The 14,718-nt window shown below is 37.3% G+C and overlaps 1 protein-coding gene across 4 annotated transcripts in view; it reads left to right on the forward strand.

Moving 5' to 3' along the window:
• Positions 1–779: 779 nt before the first annotated feature.
• Positions 780–14,718, forward strand: part of DDX46 (DEAD-box helicase 46) — a 63,759-nt gene continuing 49,820 nt past the window's right edge. The window contains exons 1-6 of one of the 4 annotated variants that reach the window (XM_081289476.1): positions 780–974; positions 4,071–4,094; positions 4,701–4,889; positions 7,421–7,564; positions 11,922–12,018; positions 12,972–13,137. In XM_081289476.1, coding sequence (XP_081145602.1) covers positions 958–974; positions 4,071–4,094; positions 4,701–4,889; positions 7,421–7,564; positions 11,922–12,018; positions 12,972–13,137 — 637 coding nt within the window. In that variant the 5' untranslated portion in view covers positions 780–957. The remainder of the gene's footprint in view (positions 975–4,070; positions 4,095–4,700; positions 4,890–7,420; positions 7,565–11,921; positions 12,019–12,971; positions 13,138–14,718) is intronic. The other 3 variants (XM_081289475.1, XM_081289478.1, XM_081289477.1) reach the window with 3 other exon arrangements.

The raw sequence follows: 14,718 nt of genomic DNA on the forward strand, positions 1-14,718 counted from the left end.
TCTTTCTAAATAAATATATTATATATAAATATATATTTATATAAAATTCTTTCTTTCTCTCTCCTTCCTTCCTTTCTTTCTTTCTTTTTTCTACTGGGAATTAAACCCAAAGATGCTTTAGCTTTCAGACAGGGTCTACCCTAAATTTCAAAGGCTTTTCTTGAACTTTCAACCCTCCTGCCTCAATCACCCCAGACACAGGGATTACCGGCATGCACCATCAGGAGGGACAAGAGCTGTCACGTCTTTTGCTAATATATTTTTAGCTCTTGTCTTCTTCATCAGGTTAACTCCTAGTCAGTCTTCAACTCTCACCTGCAAGCTGAAAGGTCACTTACTTCCTCAGGGAGCTCTTTCTTTTTTTCCAGTATGCACTTTCCTTATGGTATTACATCTTTTTTGTTTTTGGTCATATCCATCCCCCACTCTCCATGAGATCTAGCACAAGCCTGGCACACAACAAAAATGAGTGACTGCATAAATGAATAAAGTGCGTGAATCGAGAAGGTTATAGCATTATTTAGGAAAGATTAAGACGGACATGAGTAAACCCTCTGGGGCAGCAGCTGACTGTCCAGGACGTGTCGGTGGCCCCAGCAGCAAAACCACACCCAAGGATCCCGAGACTGAGGCGCTGCCCTTGAACGCAAACTCTCATTTGGCACAAACCTGGCAAGGGCATGCCTTTCTGGCGCTGTCCGCGCTGCGCGCCCTCCAGCCGAGAGGCGGCGCTGTGGAAAGACAGCAGCTTCCGGCCGGCAGTTTCCTTCCTTCTGCGGTCGGTGCCAGCACGTCCTGTTGTCGTTGGCTGCGTTGGGATGGCTTCCTCTGCTGTCTCTGCTACCAGTTCTTAGTGCTAAGTCTTCGCCTGACGCGCCGAGGGTAGCGGGTCTTTCTCCTTTGTCCCTTTCGCTTGCGAGTCGTCCTCACGGACGCGGCTTTCCTGCAGTCGGCAGAATGGGCAGGGAGTCGCGGTGAGTTAGTGCGCCGAGCGGGCGAGCGGCTTCTCGGGGTAGGGAGAAGAGGCGGGAGTTGAGGTGGTGGCGGGGCCAGGCCTGGGGTGGCCTCCACGTGTGGCCACTGTGCTCCCCAGCCACTGAATGTGCTGGAGCCTTCGGCTGAGGGAATGTCTGTGCTTGGGTCGGTGATGGGCACATTCTTACCCTGCACTGCCATCACCCGTTTTGAGCCTCTGGAGCAAGAGCAGCCCTCCAGGCCGCCTGGGACGGGTCACCCCATCCTGCCACTTCCTACCCTGGTTGCCTCAGCTAGTAGTGATCCCAGTTGATTTTTTTTTTTTTTTAAATCGCTTCGCATTTGCAACATTTCTCGGCTCCTTTCACTATGTATTTCAGTTCTTTTTGCGCGGATTGTCTTTTCCCAAGTTGGTTGAAAGGACCGTGTGGGCATTTTTACTGCATCTTCAGCATTGTACTCGACCGGCTTTTACTGGGCTGCAGTATTTGTTGAGTGGATGTTTACTTCGCAAAAGGATTTCATATTTCTTTGTTATCTGCTTTCTGTATTCTTTAAACTCAGCTGGGAGACCTTATTAGGACTGTGAAATCTCTTAAGATTGTTGACAACTGGCTCAGGACCTTGACTTTTTTTTTAATTTTAAATATAAATATTTGATATGTATTTAGCAGTGACTGAAAGATGCTTTATGTCTAGGGACAGTGACGGTTTTGCTTTGTTTTTAATGCTAAATGCTTTATTGTGGCATACTTTCAGGGAAATGAACAAAGTGTGAGTAGAGCTTGATGAAATTTAGCAAATATATGAATTGTGTAACCATCATCTGGATAAAGAATACTTCCTTAGCTACAGAAAAATCCTGTGAAGATCTTTTAAATTTCTCTAAAGGCATTTTGTTTTGTTTTGGTTTAGTTTTGGTACCAGGGATTGAACTGGGGGGGGGCACTCGACCACTGAGCCACATCTCCAGCTCTATTTTGTATTTTATTTAGAGATAGGGTCTTCCTGAGTTGCTTAGTGCCTTGCCCTTGCTGAGGCTGGCTTTGAACTCGAGATCCCCCTGTCTCAGCCTCCCAGGCTGCTGGGATTACAGAGTCGGTCCCGCCCTGGGCTCCCTAAAGGCATTGCCATTCATTTGGCTATTCAGACCAGAAATCTGGAAGTGATATTTGATTCGTCTTTTTTATTTCCTACATCTAGTTGGATTCTGCATCCTTTCCCCATTCCTGATCTCCCTCACTTGAGGCCTTTAATCACTTATTGCTCATACTTCTGCACCTCCTTCAAATTGATTGCTCCCTGAATTGATTATCATTCTTTGATCTTGCTTTTCTAATCATTAGAGCTCTCATATTGCAGCCAGAGACACTTGTGAAATAAAGATAAAATCAGTGTCATCTCCCTGACTTGTTTTCAGTAGCTCCTTTTGCTTCCAAGATGAAATTCAAACTTTGACAATAGCCTTCAAGGCCTCCTCCTAGCCTTTTAGCCTTCTGCCATACCTTTATGTCCTAAAGTGTGTGCTTTAGTTTTTGTTCAAGCAGGAATGAAAGGCTCAGGTGGGAAAGAGCAGGGTGTTAGAGAAATACTCTAAAGAATCCAGTTTTCCTACATATATGGGTTTCATGAAGGATTGAGAAGGAGAAGGTAGGTTTTGAAAAAACACAGAAAATGAATTATCAATTTAATTTTGAAGATAAAAATTTGTGAGCTTTTGAAGATTTCGAATAGGGTCAGAAGATGATCCTAGAAGCAGGAAGATCAGGAGTCTCTTAAAAAAACTAGCTGGGCACGGTGTCTCAAACCTGTAATTCCAGTGGCTTAGAAGGCTGAGACAGGAGGATGTCAAGTTTGAGGCCAGCCTCAGCAACTCAGTGGGGTCCTATGCAACTTATTGAGATCCTGTGTCAAAAATAAAAAGGGGTGGGGATGTGACTCATTGGTTAAGTGCCCTTGGGCTCAATTCCTAGTACCAAAATTAAAAAATAAAAAAATTACTCAGTAGTTAAATCTCATATAGATTAGTGACAGTGATAGCTCTGAAGAGGTGGTATAATGTGAAAGGATTACAGAGGTGAAATTGGTAACACTTGGTGTTTTATTGGTTGTGTAGAATGAAAAAAAGAAAAATATTCGAGTTAACTCATGTTTTGAGCCTAGTGACTAGAAGTTGGGATGATACATAGTTTGGGGTAGGGAAAGGTAACAAGTTTGTATTTCTACAAAAGATGAATCAGGTGTGATCATTCCTTAATGGTCTTATCCAGGGTTATAGCTTTGAGTAGTCTTTGTACACTAATGGCTCCACAGTATATATTTTCAGACCAAACCTCTTCAACTCCAGACTCAGATTTTACCTATGGTTGTACATCTCCACTTGGATACCTAATATTCTGATTTCCTACCTTTCCCCTAAATGTACTCCTTCATTCTTTTCATGTTAGTACATTAGCAACTTTATTTTTCTTTTTGGTGCTGGAGGTTGAACACAGGACTTCATGTATGTTGGGCAAGCATGATACCACTGAGCTTCACTCCCGGCCCTATTTATTTTTATTCTTTTTTTGAGATGGGGTCTTGCTGTGTTATTCAGACTGATCGTGAACTTATGAGCTCAAGTGATCCTTTCTCCTCATCCCCTAGTAGCTAACTGGGACTATGGGCATGTCACCATACCCCAACTAATAGCTTTCATCTTCCTCAAAATAAGTCCTATATAATGTCATATAAGAATTTCTATAATTGGCTGCCTTGTTGTTTATTTGACCTTCTCTTGTGGCACTCTCTAGCTCATTAAGCCTTGGCCAAAGCTGGCTTCCTTGCTGTTCCTTGAATGTGCCAATAGAGCTTCTCAATGACTTTGCAGCTGTCATGGTTCTTCATGGTTCCTACCTTTATTTCCTTTAAGCTTCTATAATAAATGTCACTTTATTTTATTAGTGAAGTCTTCTCTAGTCACCAGCAATAAAGTAGCAAGCTTCCTACTGTCCATTCTCTCTTTTTCCTTTGCTCTGATCTGTTTTTCTCTATTGTACTTCTTGACATATTGCATATTTGTTTCTTTACTTGTCGGGCATCTCCTCCTTAACCAGAACGAAGCTGCCTGGGACTCGAAGGTAGGAGCTTGGACTATTTTGTTTATTGCCCTTGCTTCCCTTTCAAGACAGTTTTCCACCCCTGTACTGTAACAAAAGAGTTAATTCTTTTCTTCCTTTTTTTTTTGGTGCTGGAGATTGAACCCAGGGGTGATTTACCACTGAGCTACATCCCCAGTCTAATCAGAGCCAGATTTTTTTATTTTTTCTTTCTTTTTCCAGATTTCAACCATTCTTAGTATCTCAACCTGCCATTCTGACCCAAGCCATGAATATGTTCTATTCATGATGGTTCTATTTTGATCCTGCCCCAAGAGAACTGACCATTGGGTTCAGATCAGCCACTGGAATACACAGGAGAAGGAGACAGGATAGAACTTTCTCTAAGCCCTCCTGTTTTAAACTACTTTAATAAATTGTTTTAGATTTAACCTAAGAGTAGTCTAATTTTTATTTTATAATTACTTGATTACATATTTATCATGTCTGGCTTCCTAATTAAAACAGTTTATGAAAAGTCCTTTCTGTTTTTAATTTGTCTCATGAGATTTTATTGGAAAAAACTAATAAAACAATAGAATGCAAGCTGTATTTGCTAAGCTTAACTTTGACTTCATGCTATTGTAGCCATTATCGGAAACGATCAGCATCGCGGGGACGTTCTGGAAGTAGATCTAGAAGTCGCTCACCTTCAGATAAAAGAAGTAAACGTGGAGATGACAGACGATCTAGAAGCAGAGATAGAGATAGAAGGAGAGAGAGGTCTCGGAGCAGAGATAAAAGAAGATCTCGGTCAAGGGACAGAAAGCGTCTAAGGTAAGACATTAATCTCTGGGGCTGGGGATATGGCTTGCCTGGTATGCACAGGGTGCTAGTTTCAATCCTCAGCACTACATAAAAATAAAATAAAGATGTGTCCATCGAAAACTAAAAAAGAATAAATATTAAATTCTCTCTCTCTCTCTCTCTCAAAAAAAAAAAAGTCATTAATCTCTGAAAGACTGCTCATAAATTGGGCCTTGTTAACTAAATCAGGCTTCTCAAAAAGTGTGTTTGGACTGCAATTTAGAGGCCCATTTGTGGGCCTTCAGCTTTATCCTTGTTCTTTAGATATAGTCAGAAGGATTTGCCTACCGAGATTCTATCTAACAATATTTTAAATTTGGAAACTTAGGTTGTATTTTCTATAATATAAAGAGCCCCTGAAGCCTATTGTAATAGGTAAAAGTGAAGTTTAAAAAAAAAAAAGGTCGGAAGTTCTAATATTATTCTTCCCCAAGCAGCTGACTACTTGGTTTCAGAGCAGCCACTGGAATAGACAGGAGGAGACAGGCAGAACTTTCTCAAAGCCCTCCTTTCTGATTTGAACTACTTTATTAAAGTATTCTAAGATTTACACTAAAGCAGTCTAATTTTTGTTTTATATTTTCTTGATTATATAATCATTGGATCATTGACACTAGTTAAGAAGCCATGACCTTTCTGGAGTTGAAAAACGGTTATTAAAAAATAATTTTCTTGGGGCTGGGGTTGTGGCTCAGCAATAGAGTGCTCGCCTAGCATGTGCAAGGCCCTGGGTTCGGTCCTCAGCACCACATAAAAATAAATAAAATAAAGGTATTGTGTTCAACTACAACTAAAAAAAATATATAATTTTTTTGAGTCAGGCAGAGTGGTGCATGCCTATAATCCCAGCGGCTCATGAGGCTGAGGTGGGAGGATTGCAAGTTCAAAGCCAGTCTCAGCAAAAGCGAGGTGCTAACCAACTCAGTGAGACCCTATCTCTAAATAAAAATACAAAGTAGGGCTGGGGATGTGGCTCAGTGGTAGAGCACTCGCCTAGCATGTGTGAGACACTGGGTTTAATCCTCAGCACCACATAAAGATAAATAAATAAAGGTATAAATTTTTTTTTTCTTATACATTTTCTCGAGAAAATAGGAAGTGGAAACATGAGGCTCTGGGTTCAATCTGCAGTACAATGACAAAAAAAAGGAAAAAAAGGCAAGGAAGACAAAGTTGTACTGTGAACAGATTACAGAGCTGTGAACTGGTACTATGAACAGATCTCAGAAAGAATTTGACAGTATTTTTCAGACTTTGGAAGGAGAGGATACAATGATATTATCAGGGAAAGTATTAACCTATAACAGCGTGACTAATGCTAACTAATTCAATTTCATATTACATGGTTCCCTGAATAATTTCACATCGTTAATCACTTAAGTGAAATTGATCATTTAACATTTGTTTTTGACTTTTTAGTGTGAAAGCAGAATCACAAGATTTTAGATCAAGAAGCATTGTGGGGTGGGTACTGGGGATTGAACTCAGGAGCTCTCAACCACTGAGCCACATCATTTGTATTTTATTTAGAGACAGGTTCTCACTAGGTTACTCAGCCCCTCACCGTTGCTGAGGCTGGCTTTGAACTCGAGATCCTCTTGGCTCAGCCTCCTGGGCTGCTGCACCCAGCTCAGGAACATTTTGAGAGTATCTAGTGAAGTCTTCATATTTTATAGATGAGGAAATTGAGACCCAGAGAGTTGGAGATCTGACCTTTTCATGTCACTAATTACTAGCAGTGCCAGTGAAATTCTTGCCTCCAAATCTTCAGATCACTGATCTTTTCAAAGTCTCTGCTCTGCCCATCCTTCGGCATTTTTTGTGTGTATGTGGTGCTAGGGATCAAACCTGGGTCTTGCACACTATAGGCAAGTGAGCTCTACCATTGAGCCAACATAAAATTAGTACCCTCATTTTTTCATTGAGCACTTGCTGGACTTGGCTTTACTTGTTTCATTTTTTTAGCTGTTTTGATCCTAAAAGCCTTTAATAATTTATGTTTTTTTGTTGTTGTTGTTGTTTCGTTACTAGGTATTTAACCCGGGGATGCTATTAGTACTGAGCTATATCTCCAGCCCCCAAAATTTTTAAAAAATTTTTTGACAGGGTCTTGCTAACTTGTTGAGGCTGGTCTCAAACTTGGTGATCCTCCTGTCTCAGCCTCCCAAGTCCCTGGTTCACAGATGTGATACTGTGCCAAACAATAATGGTGATAATTAAGAAGCTTTTTTCAGCTGGTTGCTCTGGCATACACCCATAATCCTATCAACTTGGGAGGCTGAGGCAGGAGGATTGCATATCTGAGGCCAATCTCGGCAATTTAGTGAGATCTTCTCAAGAAAAGAAAAAGGTCTGGGGATGTAGCTCAGTGGTGGAGAACACCCCCACCCCCTGCATACATGCACACACATAAGCAGCAGGTCTTTTCAAATGGACAGAATTGTGATCTGAAATAATAGTTCTGTTGGTTACAGAATAAATGAAAAGTGTCTGTTTTTCAGGCGTTCCAGAAGTAGAGAGAGAGACAGAAGCCGAGAGCGAAGAAGATCTCGCAGCCGAGACAGGAGACGCTCAAGGAGTAGAAGCCGGGGCCGGCGATCCCGATCTTCCAGTCCTGGCAATAAAAGCAAGAAAGCTGAGAATAGGTAAACGTCATGCAGGTTGGAAAACTAGCTCTCTTCCCTGTGCCTTTTTTTTTTTCCTTCTCTTTTAAATTTATTCTTATAAACAATTATTGAATTTGGCTCCTGCTATGAACTATTGACAGAATTTTAACTGAGTATAAGTTCATGATTTTGTTGGAAAATACTAGATTCTATCAGGTTTTTTTTTTGGTGGTGCATGCTAGGCAAGCACTCTACCGAATGAGCCCCTCTATCAGTTTTAATAGTTAATGCAGTTTACCCTTATTTAATACATACTATTCATGATCAGAAATATGTTTTATAGACCTCTTTCTGGATATTATGTAACTTCCTTTGAAATTATTTTCTTAGATAATGTTTCTGACATTGTTGACAAATAAACTTTGAATTTTTGGTATGCATTGCTGAATTGCTATTTAGGAAGGGTAAGCTTTGCTTGATTTTTTTTTTTTTTTTTTTTTAGTCAGGGATTGAACTCAGGGGCACTCGAACATTGAGCCACATCCCCAGCCCTATTTTGTATTTTATTTAGAAACAAGGTCTCACTGAGTTGCTTAGTGCCTCACTAAGCAACTTTTGCTGATGCTGGCTTTGAACTCCCAATCCTCCTGTTTTAGGCTCCCGAGCTGCTGGGATTACAGGCATGTGCTACAGTGCCCAGCTAAGCTTTGCTTGTATAAATTAAATATATGTGTTTCCTGGAGATGCCAATAACATTCATTATTTTTTTTTTTTAAACATTCAGTTTTGGGATGTAATTTGTACTTTACCTATTATTTCTTCATTGAGTCATAGGATAGTTAATATGTAGACCTAAGTCTGTTTTCTGTATATTCTTCACGTAATTATTGGTATTTTTTCCCATGTTGCTTATTTTACTTAATAAAATTTATTTCACTGTCAGTGTGATACTTTTGGGATTTTAAAAAAATTAAGAGTAATATATTCAGAAAAGTGAATGAAATATTAACATACAAATTATTAAATAATTTTAAAGCAAACACATAATAGATCCTCTAACAAGAATAAGAGATAAAATAGTGTAGTTAGGTTTGGTGGTGTATGCCTTTAATCCCAACGATGTGGGAGGTTGAGGCAGGAGGATTACAAGTTCAAGACTGGGTTTAGCAATTGATTAGCAAGGCCCTAAGCAATTCAGTGAGACCCTGTCTCAAATTTTAAAAAATATAAAGGTCTGGGGATGTAGCTCAGTGATATAGTACCCCTGAGTTAAATCCCAAGTATCAAAAAGAAAGAAGGAAGGAGAGAAATATTGTCAGTATCCCAGCAGTCTTTTATTTCCCTCTTTAATTCAGCTATCTACTTTCCTAGATAAAATTACTATTGATTTTTATGCTAGTAATTTCCTTACATTCCTGTGTGGTTTTTCCCATCTGTGTCTTCTGAAAAAATAGTTTAGATACCTGATTCTTAACTTTACATGATTTACATGAATAGGGTCCCATATTTTTTTTTTGATATTTATTTTTTTGTAGTTGTACACAATAACTTTTATTTATTTTTATGTGGTGCTGAGGATCGAACCCAGGGCCTTGCACATGTGAGGTGAGCGCTCTACCGCTGAGCCATAACCCCAGCCCCAGGATCCCGTATTTTATGTGTGTGTTTTTTTGGGGTTTTTTTTTGCTTAATATTTTTGAGATTCATTTTTGTTGCTTCTAACAGCAGTTCCTTTTCATTACTGAATAGTATTCTGAGGTGTTAATATACTTCATTTTGTCCATTCTAGTGAGATGGATGTGAGCGTTTTTATATATATGTCCTAGAGAACATGTGCAGCAGTTTACTTAGGTTATATATCTAGAATTGAAATTGCTTGGTCATAGGTATAACTTTGTTTTTATTTCTTAAATTTTTTTTAAATTTATTTTTTGGTGGTGCATGGCCTTGTTCATGCAAGACAAGCACTCTCCCAACTGAACTACATCCCCAGCCCTAGCATTGTTTTTAGTAGATAACCTTTTCCAAAGAGTTTGTACTAATTATATTCCTACCATCAACGTATGAGAATTCTGTTGCTCCATACCCTTTTAAAATTGTGAGTCCTTTAAATTTTTTCCACTTTGTTATATGTGTAATAACAATATCACTGTGGGTTTTGTTGTTTTTTGTTTTTGTTTTTTAAGATACATTCTCACAATGTTGCCCAGACTGATCTTGAATTTTGGGCTCAAGTGATCCTCTTGTCCCAGCCTTCTAGGTGCTGGGACTGTAGGCATATTATGTCATGCCTGGCATTTTCATTGTTTTAATTTATGTGTCTCCCTGAGATTGGAGACTTTTCATATTTTTATTGGCCATTTGGATTTTCTCTTTCCTGAAGTATATCTCATTTTAAAATTCATTTATGGAGGCTGAGGATGTAGCTCAGAGGTAGAGTGATTGCCTAGCATGTGTGAAGCCATGGATTCAATCCCTAGCACTTCAAAAAAATAAGTAAATAAAAATATAAATTGATTTATAGGAGTTTTTTGTTTATTTTTTGTAAGGACTAAGTTGACTATGTCTTATCCAAAATGTTTGAAACCAGAGTGTTTACAGTTTGGATTTTTTTGTATTTGGGGCTATTTGGGTTTTTTTATTTTTTAGTTGTTGATAGTCCTTTATTTATTTTATGTGGTGCTGAGAATCGAACCCAGTGCCTCACACATGCCAGGCAAGTGGGCTACCGCTGAGCCACAACCTCAACCCAATTTGGGGCTATTTGTATATTCATGATGAGATGTCCTGGGGATGAGACCCAAGACTAATCAGAAAACTTATTTATGTTTCATATATATTTTATTCACATAGCCCAAAGGTAATTTTATACATTATTTTTAGTTCACCTGCATTTAAAAAAATTTTTTTTATAGTTGTAGATGGATGGCATGCCTTTATTTGTTTTTATGTGGTGTTAAGGATTGAACCCAGTGCCTCATACATGCTAGGCAAGTGTTCTGCCACTGAGCTACAGCCCCAGTCTAGTGCATCTGCATTTTGAGTGCAAGTTGTCATATGAAATCAGGTGTTGAATTTTCCTCTTGTGGTGTTATGGGTGCTCAAAAATTTAGGATATTGGAACATTTCAGATTTTGGATTTCAGATTAGGGTGGTTCAATTTTTAGATGATTAGAGATCTTATGCATTTAGAATAATGGATATAAACCTGACAAGGTCAATATGAGAAAAGAAAATTGTAGGCTACATTCAATATAAACATGAAGATTAACATTAAATCCAACAGTCTATGTAAAAGGTAGCATAAATAAATTGAGTTTTTTTAAAAATGGGAACATGGTTTAGCGTTACAAAATTGTAAATGTAATTTACAATTGTAATGTTTACATTTAATGTTCTGTGTTAATATGATTTAAGGAGAAAAGTCATGTCCTTGTTAAATAGATTAAGGAAAAATATTTTATTAAACTTAACATATATTCATATTTTAAAGTTTCTTAGAAGAATTGAGTTGAAAGAGCATTTTATAAGCTCATCATAAAATTAGAAATATAAAGGAATGTAAATATTCTTGAAGAACATTGTTGGAGGACTTTTTCTGCCAAGTGTCTGAAGGTTGTCAAAAAGTTATTAAAATCAGGTCAGTGTAGTATTAATGTAGGGCTGGTCAAATAGACCAGTGGAACCATATAAAGAGCCCCAAAACACATCCTGGTAGTCACTGAGGACAAGTTATTAAAATTTGGTGTTAATGTCATTTGCTAGTTTATAATGAAATAAAACTACTTGCCTACTGTGTGCATAAAAAACAATTCCAGATAGATTAAAGACCAAAACAGGTGGCAACATTATACCTTTTACAAGTTTATGCTGAAGAATATCTTTTTTATCTCTGAATATCTTTATCAAGTCTGGAAGTATTTGTAATCTCGGAGACTAACACCACATATAAAGGTGGGGGAAGAATGATTAATTTGATTACATTAAAATTAAGACATTTTTAGTCATTATAAGAAACCTTGAGTCAAATTCAAGCCAATTGTGGTTTTAAATCTTATTATATACATAAATTACCTTACAGAACATTAAGATCTTAGTATATTTCTCTAGTTTTTATTTTCCTATTTAAATTTTGGTATTGTTTTTAATATGGTACATTCAGATTTTCTTGGTTATATTTCTAAATAGTATTGTTTGCCATTAGTGTCAGGGATTAATTTTTTACATTATATTTTCAGGATGTTTTTTAATGTAATATGAGAATGCAGTTGATTCCTAGAAGTTTATTTCTTAACTAACTAAAAAAGTGAAATACTGGTCTGTGGAGGCATTTTAAAATGAATGTTTCCAAGGACAAATAGTTGATATCTCTTTCTCTGTTTCTCTTTTTTGGTAGGTCTAGGTCCAAAGAGAAAACAGAAAGTGGGGAAAGTTCTAAAGAGAAGAAAAAAGACAAAGATGATAAGGAGGATGAAAAAGAAAAAGATGCTGGCGTATGTTTACTAACTTATAAATAATCTTTATGGTATCAGTCTTGCTTCTATAACAAATTATTTATTTATAGAGCTGATTTTGTTTTTCCTCCCAGTACTGGGGATGGAACCCAGGGTCACTCCACCACTGAGATGTACATCCTCACCCCTCTTTATTTTATTTTGAGACAGGTTTTTGCTAAGTTGCTTAGGGCCTTACTAAGTTGCTAAGGCTGGCCTTGAACTTGCAATCCTCCTGCCTAAGCCTCCTGAGTTGCTGGGATTATAGGCAAGCACTGCCAAGCCTGGCATTTTTTCTCCCTCCTTTGGTGGTGGTGCTAGGGATTGAACGAACACAAAGCCTCACACATACATTCTAAGACATGCGCTTTCTGAGCTACATTGTCAGCCCTATGCTTAATTTTAAAATACATAATGGCATAAGATAAAAGGAAGATAAAGTAATAGTTGTCTCCGTGAGAATTTTTTTCTCAAAAAAGTTGCATTTTATTCACATCATCTGTTTTTATTTACAAAATGTGATTAGACCATGTAAATGTTGTCAAATTGACTTCCAAAATAGTTGTATGTTTTCACATATGTATTTTTTAATTTTTGGTACTGGGGATTGAACCAGAAACACTTTACTATAGAGCTATATCCCCAGTGCTTTTTATTTTTTATTTTAAGATAAGATCTCACTAAGTTGCTAAGTCTGGCCTCAAACTTGCAATACTCCTACCTCAGCCTCCCAAATTGCTAGGATTATAGGCATGGGCCATTATGCCTGACTTATGAATGTGTTTTTTAAGATGTACGATCTAGTAAATCTGGTCTACATTTAGCAGTTTATATTTGTGCCTATTTTGTTTTCCTTTTTTATAATTTGGAGAACTTATTTGGAATGTCACTTGGAGTAAAACTGCTAATATTGGTCTTGCTTTTTATTTTCCTTTTCTCTTCCCCTTCCCAAGAACTTTGACCAGAATAAACTGGAGGAAGAAATGAGAAAGCGAAAGGAAAGAGTTGAAAAATGGCGAGAAGAGCAGCGTAAAAAGGCCATGGAAAACATAGGGGAACTGAAAAAAGAAATTGAAGAGATGAAACAAGGGAAAAAATGGAGTTTAGAAGATGATGATGGTATATTTATTTGTTATATTCCAGAATTATTAGTAAATTTCATATGAGGATAGGGGCTTTTTTTTTTGAAAGTGGAAAATATACATGATATATAAAAGTAGACAATTCAGTGGTAATAAGTACACTCATAGTGTTGGAGAGCCATTGTCATTGTTCATTTCCTAAACTTTTTCATCATTCTAAACAGAAACTCTATACTTATTAATAACTCACCATCCTGCCTCTCTCAGAGTATATGTCAAGAACTATGTAATGTTTTGAACAACCAACAATAAAAAATAAATAAATAAATAAATAAAAAGTAAGAGAGAGAGAGAGAATTTTTTAATATTTATTTTTTAGTTATTGGCGGACACAACATCTTTGTTTGCATGTGGTGCTAAGGATCGAACCCGGGCCGCACGCATGCCAGGCGAGCGCACTACTGCTTGAGCCACATCCCCAGCCCCAGTAACTTTTACTCTACTTTCAGTCTCTATGAACTTGCCCATTTTAGGAATCTCATAGAAGTGGAATTGTTCAATATTTGTTCTTTTGTGTCTGGCTTATTTCAGTGTGCACAATGTTATCAAGATTCATCTATATTATAGCATATGTGAGAATTTCTTTAAATGGCTGAATAATATTTCATTGTATTTATATGTCACATTGTATTTATTCATTCGTTATTATTTTGCACCTTTAGGTTGTTTATGCATTTTGGCTAGTGTGAATAATGCTGCTATGAGCATTGGTATGCAAATATATTTATTTAGGTACTTATTTTTTTCTTTCTTCCTTTCTTTTTTTGTACTGGAATTTAAACCTAGGAGCAGTCTACTACTGAAGTACATCTTTAGCCATTTTAAAATTTTTTTAATTTTGAGATGGGATCTTGCTAAGTTGCCAATGCTGGCCTTTAACTTTTGGTTCTCCTGCCTCAGCTTCCCAAGTTGTTGGATGTACCACCACAGCTGGAAGCTCTTTAATTGCTGGTATAAATGTTATTAGAGTAAATGAAGGACATGCTTTCAAGTCCCTTCTCTAATTTTTCATAATTTATAGAGAACCTCTCCGCCTATTATTATTATTATGTGTATGGTACTAGGCATCAAACCCAGGGCCTCACCTTTGCTAGACTAACTCTATCCCAACCTACCTCTCTGTTTCTGTTTTAATTTTGAGACTTTAGTGAAGTGAAAGATTGTGGACTTGGAGGAAAATGGAATTTTGGCCCATTTTCTGAAAGTTCCAAAGTGGTTTGAATACATGCATGGATTATGTCTATAAAAGATCATGATGTCTTCATTACATAAAATTATTTTTAGTTATGAGTAATGTGCCATTTTTTCTTTCTGTGATTGGGGTACTTGAAAGAAAAGAAATGATTATAAATGTCATTTAGCAGAGAAAGTTTTTAATTCTGCTTCTAGTAATATTACTATAAATCTAAAATGGAATTTTTTTTTTTTTTTTTTTGCTGTACTATAACTAAACCTAGTGCCTTATACATGCTAGACTCGTGCTGTACTACTGAGCTATATCCTCAGCCGTGGAGATCCATTTTCTAAGCATAATTAAATGACTTATTGGCATTTATTT

Source organism: Spermophilus citellus (assembly GCF_964194105.1).
Source record: "Spermophilus citellus genome assembly, chromosome: 1".
Taxonomy (NCBI): Eukaryota; Metazoa; Chordata; class Mammalia; order Rodentia; family Sciuridae; genus Spermophilus; species Spermophilus citellus.